The 10,137-nt window shown below is 41.9% G+C and overlaps 1 protein-coding gene across 1 annotated transcript in view; it reads left to right on the top strand.

Moving 5' to 3' along the window:
* Positions 1–3,676: 3,676 nt before the first annotated feature.
* The window catches only part of arid2 (AT-rich interactive domain 2), a 33,019-nt gene continuing 26,558 nt past the window's right edge, over positions 3,677–10,137 (top strand). Inside the window, exons 1-3 of the mRNA XM_077544565.1 lie at positions 3,677–4,778; positions 4,902–4,995; positions 5,903–6,000. Of these exons, the coding sequence (XP_077400691.1) occupies positions 4,687–4,778; positions 4,902–4,995; positions 5,903–6,000 (284 nt within the window). The 5' untranslated portion in view covers positions 3,677–4,686. The remainder of the gene's footprint in view (positions 4,779–4,901; positions 4,996–5,902; positions 6,001–10,137) is intronic.

Genomic DNA, 10,137 nt, shown 5'->3' with positions numbered 1-10,137 from the left:
ACATAATATAAAGAATTATTCAATAATAATAATAACTTGGATTTTTCTTGCGATTACTTTCATGTTCCTGCCACATTCCAAAAACATACATTTTGGGTTAATTGATGACTCCATTGTGTGAATGTGAGAAATTGAATGAATGTTTGTTTAGCAATATGTGCACTGTGTGATTGGCTGAAGTAGGCTAAACCGCAACTCTCACTACAGGAGAACAGAAAATGTTTTTCCATTATATCAAAAGAGACATTGACAGTTACGGGATGATTAACTGTAGGCTAGTTAAAAGCTAAATGAAAGAGAATAAGTATGGCCAATGCCAACAAAAGTAGAAAGGCTTTCCGGAGGTATTGTCCTAAATGATGGCCCATTTTACAACAAACAATAAGGAAAGTGAATACTCTGCTTGTCTGGTCTCGTGAGAAAGATGGAGGAGTATTGTGTGAGCCGCACCCTTGCCATTCAGCATAATAAATACTTTATGAAACAGTCCAGTCCCGCAGCTGCCCCTTTAAACCTCCTTGTAACTTGATATTTCACTGTTGTGAAAGAAGTAAACTTTTACAGCAGTTTCTCAATATTGTTGATACACATGCACGTGATGCTGAATTTGCAACAGTCTCATGTCATGGGGATTATATTTAATTAATAAATAAATAAATAAATAAATAAAAGGTTTCACAGTTATAAACACAAATTACACTATTCGCAGTATTTGTACGTATTTTTTTCTATGTAAATAAACTGTAACCCAGGGAAATTAAGTCTGGGTTGAAACCACAAGAATTTCAACACCTAAGTGACCATAATATGCATATATTTAGGATTATAGGATAAAATTATCTATGAGCATAGGCCTACAGATGCTTAAAATGTGTATAAAGTTTATTTTAGCATTTACACAAGGAAATCGTCCACAATTCACTCTCAGCTGGCACCAAACATTGAAGTGAGGCGTCATCTAGTGGTGAAAAACAGACAGCATCTCCACGCAAACGGCAGATTAATGAATCAATGCACTCACGGGGGGATACATTTCAATTCCTAGGAATATTATTTGTAGCTCTATAAATTATGAAATGCTGCATAATTTTAATCGTGCGATTCTGAGGAGGGGGGAGCAACATGTTACGTTCAATAGTTCATGTTGTGTGTGTGGGGGGGGGGGGGGGGTGGCACATCTGCCTCACAGATCTGAGGCTGTGGATTCGAATCCTGGCTCCGACCTTCCTTTGAAATGAAAAGCATACAGTACTGAACATAAATGATTGATATGCAGTAAGCATTTTCCCAGTCTGCCACAAGATGGAGCCAGAATCCACTCTATGACTCCTCTGTCATCTCCTCGTAAACTGACCCAGAGTTTGAGTTGAGGAGTGAGGACCCCCGGGGGAGGTGTAAGGACGTTACACGCAGTTAGCGTCCCACTGGGTTCTTTTGTCTTGGTGCTTTGCCTATACTTTGCGCCATATGTCACTAGTGGCCAAGCTGTCAGATCACATGAGGACCTCTCGTGTGTGATGGCCTGAGTGAATGCACATTCACCAAAGCTGTACTGTATATTATCACTTTTTACACGATTGGCAGTGTTTGGGGCTTGAACCTCCCCTTTCTTATAATGTATAACTATGGTATGTGGTACTTGCCTTGTAACAGCATAGATGGACGACACAAACTGACAAAATTAGGTATTATTTGCAAATATAGCTTTGTTCGTAAAATATATTCCAGTGACGTTGAATGACTGCAGAATTAAATATTCTTACATTACATTGCAGAAGGTACAACGTGTTGCCATTTATTGCACATGGCAAACGTGTATTGACAAATGAGTCAAGAAATGTGCAATAATATTCAAAATTGTTTATTTGAATGCAGGACACATGAAAATACATACTGTATTATATTTTAGACACATCTAAAAATGTTCAAAAATTAATCACAGGTCACATAGTGAGAGCCAATACAAAACTTCAATCACAAATTCAAAAATGAATAGAATATACACTTAAAAGTAGGTACACGTTAAATTACTGTAACATGAGGGAACCAATTGATGTAAAGTGCAAACAACGCACGTTTTCAAGGGTAAGCTATTACAAGAGACAACATCATGTAATGTTTTTTCTATGGTGATAGAACAGCGATTCTTCATTTGACTAGCCATAAAGAATACACTTCATCCAAATTATATTTACAATTCTGTACAAATGTCCGTCATGAACTGGTTGGCCTGCCTACATCATGCCCTGACAGACATGTCAACAAAGACTAAATGATGAAAATTGTGTATACTTAATTATCTTGTCAATCTCAGGTAGGACCTCAGATTCGCGTTGCAAGTGTTTTATTAACTGATCTTTCTTGGACAAAATAATCAGAATGGCGCCGTACTAACGTTACAGTACAATGAGCAAACTAGCTAACGTTAGCCTGCCCGACAGGCAAAACGTCAGTTCATTATTTGTTAATAACTAGCCCAAACTGCCCGTCCTGTTCTTTTTATTAATCCTAACATGTCTGCATTAACAGATGAATCAATAACACTGTTCTTGGAAGAATGTAAAAAACAAAAAAATCTGCTAACTAGCACGTTAGCTTGCACGCTATCTTAATAGCGCAGATTACTAGCTCGTATTAACGCTACACTTCAGCTTATTTCAATGATAATGATAACCTTACTCGGGGGTTGTTTAATCAACTAGTTGAGAGTTAAAATGTAAACACATTAGCGAGAGAAAATAAAGTTGGAGGCTGTGGTGGAAAACGGTCGAACAGCGTCTAGTCGGTGCAACCAAATTATGTTTCCACGGCGTTTCGAAACGTTATTTACTATTGCTCCACTTAGTAACATGAATATACTTATGGATAACACCTGGTTGCAGCTAATAGGATTAACCCAAAGTCTTCAGCAGCGCCGTAGTATCTTCGTAAAGTTAGCAATAACACGCTAAGCTACATTGCTAATTTAGCAAGCGGCGAACTCTTTAGCTACGAATTCGGTTGACGCCGGGGGTGGGTAGTCCAAACGGGCGGCGGCCGATGTAAACTCCGGTGCGTTTGCGAAGTAAAAAAACAACAACAACACACACACGCGAACAAGGGCACCACGCAGCCCAAACGTAACTTTTTCCATCGCGTGCTTGTCAATTCCTCAAAATGGGGTCTGTTAACTTACATCTCCGCCATTTTGTGACAGGTTTTTTCATTGAGCAAAGGGGGTACGCGTAATGGTTGAATGTAACCCCGTCAAAAAGATACATTTGGCAGTTACACTCGGAAGAGAAGGGGGTTGAGTTCAAGCAACTCCCCCGTGAGATACACGTTTTTAGGTGGGCCACGAATTGCACTTAATACACTTGTAATAATGAGTTGCTTTTGCAAAATCACTCCTCCTTAGATACCTGAAGACCTACATTGCAAAACGGGGGTTGAGGAAACAAGAAAAAAAGTAATTGGAATTAGGGAATTTATTACTTAATTTAATAACTACAATATTAGGCTTGGCAAGGTTTCCTAAAACAAATACCTCTCCTCAAAAAACACTGATATCTTAAAATTAGTTTATAATATCTACACTTACAGAGATCTTATTTTGAGCACATAGCCAATATCAAGTAATGCCATTTAACTAAAGTGTGTGCTTCAATTATAACTTTTGCCATTGTTTATATTTTCCCCCTGTCTAATCAAAATTGTGCAATAATAATACCCTATGTTAATTAGTGTTATATACTCCATGTCCTGCGGAATGTCATGATTAGAACAGCTGACAGTGGGGAAAAAACAATCACTTTTTTGTAAGCATGCAGTAGTACTAAGATCCCATGTTAATTAGACACTTTTGGACATAGTTTAGCTTTAGTTTACAGTGTGCATTTTTTAAATAGATCATGCAATAAGAATCCCCTGTGTTATTATTATTATTTTTTTAAATTCTATTCCCCATGGGATGTATACAAGTACATGTTTTTTGGCATAGTTTATAAGTAGTTTTCATTCTGAACTTAATTTGGATGTCTCAGTGGGGAAAAAAATAATCACCTTTTTTATGACGTTTGCAATAGTAACTAATGAGATTCCATGTTAATTAGTGTTATACCCTACCCCCAACGGGACATTTACAAGTACCTCCTGACCCGTTTTTCAGACAATTTGTCAGACGGTCCCTAAAAAAGAAAACAGTCTATTGTTCCAGCAGCCGCTCTGCCCTGGACAAACGGGGGCTGCAGTGCGGGGGTCGGCCACAGAGGGCGCTGCACGCACGGCAGGCTGGCCTCCGCGGCCTTCTCATCTTTTTGTCTGAGAACGGGATCCCTCTGCCGCTCTACAGTGTGTGTGATAGCCTCGGAGCCGCGTCCGTAACACACTGTCAAACCACTCCAAACGAGTACAACCGCGATCAAAAAGCATTAATCGAACACGTCCCGCTATGGCGTGCCTAATCCGCCGGTAGGTCGCTCGTATTTGGGACTGTTCGTTTGGAACTTAGTCCGGGTTTGAATCGGGCTCGCTCGCTGTGTGCATCAGTCTTTATTAGCGAGCTGCCGCTCTTCTTGCTACCAGCTATTTCTTTAACTTTTTTAAACACTCAGCCTCGCGAATGACTGAGCGCCGGCGGAGTATGGGATCGTTGGTGTCTTAGGAAGCAACCGAAGTGGGCTTTAACCGTTTTTGCATGCAAAAACAATGGCAAATTCGACGGGGAAAAATCTTCCAGATCAGCGAAGGAAGGGACAGGCTTTCCTGGATGAGCTGCGGCAATTTCACCAAAGCAGAGGGTGAGATTCGGGCGCCTTTATTTACACCAAATGCAACTTTCGATTCACATCGAACGGCACTCTGACTTGCGCCGAACTGTTATTGAGAGACATTTGTGCTCATTTGTGACGTTATCTCCCTAGATCGCCGTTCAAGAAGATTCCTATCGTGGGTGGGAAAGAGCTGGATCTGAACGCTCTCTATTTCAGAGTCGTCTCTTTAGGTGGATTTGCTAAGGTGAGTGGGAACCAAAAGTGGATTTTTTCCAACGCCGCTCCGAGCGGCGTGTGGACCACCCTACGACTCCCGTGTGGGCAGCCTGGGACGAGTGGATCCCTTCCGCAGACAAGCCGTTAGTGGGTCGGTGTTGGCCTTGTGCTAGTTTGCCATCTATCTCTATTGCAATGTGCTGCCTTGTGTTGTTGTGCGCTTTCCATTGAGTGCGGAGCGCCGCGAGCCAGAGCGCACTCGGGAGCCACTCAAAATTAGCGGGCACGTTTAACATCGATTATCGTCACTTGGAAAACCCCACGGAAGACGAACCGTGCCGCCGGACCGCCGCTCAGCGTTCGACTAGCCGGGAAAAGACTTCGTTTCCCCCCCTCTTTCCTCGCCATTTTTCTCGGCTTCATGGCTGCTCGCAAAATGCAGGCCTCATAGGCCCGCATAGTGAATACTGTAAACGGCACCACGCCGAGCCCTGAATAAACGCCTTACCACCAACTAACACATTCTTCCTCTCAGTGGGCACAGTTTGTTGGGAGTTTGGCGTCGTTTGCGTGTTAGGCTGGCGTGGGAAAAGTCAATTTAGCCTGTTAGCCGTGTTGCTAACTAGCTTCAACTGAAACGTTAAGTCTTCCAACACTTGTACACACACACACACACACAAACACGCACTAATGTGTCAAATGTAAATATATGCGGGACATAAACACATATGCGGCATTCTATCGCGCGGTGTGTTCATTCACGTCATAATTTACGCGGATGTTTTATATATATATTTTTTACAGTTATTGATTTTTCAGCACTCCTTATGGAGGAACCTGTAGATAGAAAAACAGATGGTTCCATCGTTGCCGCTCTTTCCCCCCTCACAGGTGTGCTTTTTTATTAACTTTTGTGCTCTTTCCCTTGTTTGCAGGTGTCTGACAAAAACCAATGGAATGAACTTGGGGAAGAGTTTAATTTTCCAAGGAGTTGCTCCAACGCTGCATTCGCTTTAAAACAGTACTACCTTAGGTGAGTAGCATGGTTATTCAGCTCTGTACCTCCCAGGCAGCATGCGTGAAGTGTTTACAAGGGCTAGGATGCAATCAACAGGCGTTTTCTCACCTTGCTTGTTACCAGTGGCTTTATTGTGCCATGACATCATGTGCCCTTTGAAAAACAATATGGCATGCATATTTTTTGGATCACACTTGTAATGAGCACTTCGCTTTCCCCCCCGCAATTGTCCGTTTTGTTGTCATGCTGCAGAGCTCCAAGCCACAATACTGTCAGCTGCCAGTGATAGGAGTCTGGCTCTTCCCAGCAGCTTAAGCAATGTGCTTGCATCGTATACAATCTTAATTCCCGTCATAGGCGCCCAGCGTCTGCTGGAAAATACACTTTTGCAAGCAGTGAGACCCATGCAGCCACTTATGCAATTCTGTAATTGCTTCAGAGGCAACTGTCTTTACATTTCTACCTAGTTCTGCGCTGCTAGGTGGCTAGGTATAACAGCTATTTTCCCTCCTCTTGCGGCTGATGCTCTCAGTTCCTTTTAAGCTCATACCCATCAGCTTTTATTTGTGAGACAAACCTCTGCTTTGCGTCTTTCTGTTTTGTGTGATTGAGAGTATTTTGACTGAGAGAGCAGAACATGCAACTTGGCAGAATGGCGGACAAGACAGTCTGTTGTGCTTTTTGCCAGCCTTTACAGTGCATGCCTGCAGTGATGGTGGGAAGCTGTCTAACTTGTAGGCTAGGTAAATATGCAGAATTCCAGTTTTGCATATGCAGAACCGGTCCACGCAGAACTACAACTGTCTTTTTAAGACTGATTTAAAAGAATAACCGACCTTAGCTGACCACAGAAACAAACTCATTTTTCAAATTATGTCGCTCCTAAAATACTCGGTGGTGGTGAAATAGGGAGGAGCAAACACAGGCTGACAGCTGAGGGAGGCTGCATGCAGAATATATCATTCTCATGCCACAACAGCCGTTGGAACTAATTTGTTGATTTTATCAAAGGAAGTTTGGCGTAGTGGATGTCACAGGCAGTGAGCAGCTCTGAGTGAACAAGGCGATGCTCGCCACCCGTTTTTGCTGACTGTGTATGTTCGCTTATTGGATAAAGGGGGAAAGTATATTTTCTTTTACCTTTTTAATGTAATCGCCGCAGGGTGAAGGTTTCCTGTTGGCCTTCATCCAGGTCGGAGGTTGTAGACGGGCATACAGGAAGTTTCTCGCTGAAATACATGAAAGCTTTGTTGATATTTGCCAACATCAGGCATTAACCTCGGTGAGTCAGTTGGACGACCACGTGTTGCTCCTGACTGCTTTGACATTTGCAAACCACACTGGAATCTTTCAATACTTTTAAAATTCTTTACAAGTTGATCAAGTTAGCTTTAGGGATAATCATTGGGACAACATTTCAGTGTTTTTGGATGTGTTTTTAATAGAGTTCTATTGGGTCTTCCTTGGTTTAAATCTTGGCTCATCTCTTTCTCTATAGGTACGCCTGCTTTCTCCCACGTTCTAGAAACAGGCATGTTCAGTTGATTTACGAATGTAAATATGCTGTACAATTACTGACATATGGCCAAATTTGGAGCTGAAGAGAATAGGTATTTTCTATCTGGAAGACCGTGCAGTCATCCGTAGACATTTGAGTCATTGTTTCCATTTTTGAAAGTGATTTGTTTATTTTCCAGCTAAAAGACACATTCCTCAAAATTTTGCCAGGGTATGCATACATTTCTGATGAACTACAACACATGTAGTGGTTAACACATTGGCTGATGTCGCCCTTATAGTCAAGGTATCCGGTTAAAATGTCAGCCCAGGGCAGGTCCTCTTAAACTCCTCTTGTGTGAAGTTTGCAAGTTTTTCCCATGCTTGTTTGGGTTTTCTCCGGTAGTTTGGCTTCCTCCCACATTCCACAATGCATGGCAGGTTCATTCAAGACTCTAATAGTTTTGAGTAGTTGTAATGGATGTTTTAGGGTCATATCAAGCAGATTAATGATGAATGGAGGAGCTGTGTTGTTTGCATCAGACCTCAACTTCCCATGATGTTGTGTACTTTATTCATGCCCAAGCCTGGTAAACTCCTAATGCTTATTGCTCGTTTTAAAAGATTCCGCCCAAAAAAGACCCCTGGCATTTCTGGTACAGTGATGCTTGTTGCCAAAGTTTTGAATGGTCAGTCGCACACTACGTCGCAGCTCTGACCTCTCACTCGCCGCAGAGCAATAAGCAGCGCACAAGTTCAGTGTCCATTTGATATCTGAATGTCAGCGGTAATAAGCAGAGACGCGTGTCAGAGACATTTCTACAACTCGTTTTCAAGTCGTTGAAGCGCTACTTCAACATCGAAGCCAGTGAAGGTGCAGTGTTCGTTTCGAAGCGGCCGAACTCGCGCTGCGGATCAAAACGTTGGCTTTTTCTATCTGACGGGATCATTTCATTTTTAAAATGAAAGAACAAGAAAAAGAGACGTTTCCCACCAGACCTGCTCGTTTTAAAGCCCTAATAAACCTGATCACAGCTGCAGTGCAATGACCACAACCCATGATTTTTTAATGATTCAGCATTTTAAGGTATTACTGTATAACATTGCAAATACTAACTCCTCCTATATGGTTGGTTTATTTGGACCAATCTGTTTTCTCAAGTTCTCTCCCCCATGACTGCTGTAGCAGCTGCAGAGTAGCTCACCCCTCTATAAACTTATGTAGTTTGATGGTTTTCATTTGGCTACACTGATATGAACATATTTCAGCCAAAATGTTTCACATGTCCTCAGTTTTGTCTTGTGTAATACTTTTCACATGGTTTTTAAATGTGATATTGCGCTGAGCTCCCCCACCCTCATGACCTGATTTTTTTTTTTGTTCAGTGAAACCACCCCATAATTGTCCAGACATGGGAACACACCTCCATTTGAAAATGAATAAAACATGCTGGGGAAATGAGCTCGCCAGGCATCGCCACGGTCTCTCCCAATTGTAAACTTGAGGACAAGTCAGGTGACGCGGGGTTAACCTCAGTTTGCCCTCGCTGCCGCTTCCCCAGCGGGAGGGCTGCAGGCCCAGAAGGCACTGACATCTTGGAACCTCTTGCGCGCTCTATTGGTAGCTCAAACACGGGCATTGTTTATACTAATGGAGCCCATGCTTAAAGGTTTCCTTCGTTAAGTAAGGCTTAGATGAAGTATTTTGCTATGCAATGGCCTTGCATGTCAAATGGAGCTTGTGAGGAAAATGTGACATTTTAAATGACTATTTATCAAATGGGGAAAATAATGGTAATTGCGTTCAGCAATACTCTGTCAAAAAGGAGAGCAATCATTAGTCATACTTTTTTTGCAACATTAATTGAGTCTTTGTAGGCCAATTGCCAGTTTGAACAGACCTGGGCTGCTGTTTTTTAAGCCTCAGTGAAGTTATCGTGAACCTTCATGGCTTCACCTTACTCTGTTTCCTTTTCACAATTTCACCTAGTTGTGTTTTGTTCTTTGGTGTCTTATCTCAACAGTTTGCTAAAAATAACTATTTTTAGTCTCTTTCTGTAACATCCTGAGATGTGACAAGAACAGCCAAAGCCGTGGCTAATAGCAAAGTACTAATTGCTGTAAAAGCAGTATTTAAATGATCTCAGCTGTTCTAAGATTTGTGTATGTAATGCGGTCACTATCAAATCTTTTTTAAATCAATGAATCTATCAATTATTCCATCGATAAATCAAGTAATCTTTTGTTGTTTTTGTGAGTTTTGTCCCATCAAGGCATAGCCCCAACTTGTTGCTCTCATAATTAGTTTGGCGCTCTTTTTGCTGGATGCTCTTCCTGACCACTTTTTTTTTGTTGCTTTTGCAACCAGACAGTGTCATAAAAAATGGACGCCGTATACCCTGTGGTAATCCAGGACCGTGCATATGTAGTTTTAAAATCACAACAGAGTGGGGGACATACAAGTCTGCCAATGTTGCACAAACAAACAGCAAGCATGCCTGCAAATGAACATATCCTTTGATAGGTGCAGATGCAACAGTTGACCTACCTGCAAACAGCCACTCAGCAGGTGTGTTTGCTTGTGGTGACGACCGAAAAGGGTTCCCAAATAGAGTGAGTTTTTGAATTTTTATCTGAAATGGTTCGATGTGGGGA

This window comes from Vanacampus margaritifer, chromosome 15 (genome assembly GCF_051991255.1).
Source record: "Vanacampus margaritifer isolate UIUO_Vmar chromosome 15, RoL_Vmar_1.0, whole genome shotgun sequence".
NCBI classification, from domain to species: Eukaryota; Metazoa; Chordata; class Actinopteri; order Syngnathiformes; family Syngnathidae; genus Vanacampus; species Vanacampus margaritifer.
The sequence above is the reverse complement of the archived record's forward strand: the minus strand, read 5'-3'. Positions and strand labels throughout refer to the sequence as shown.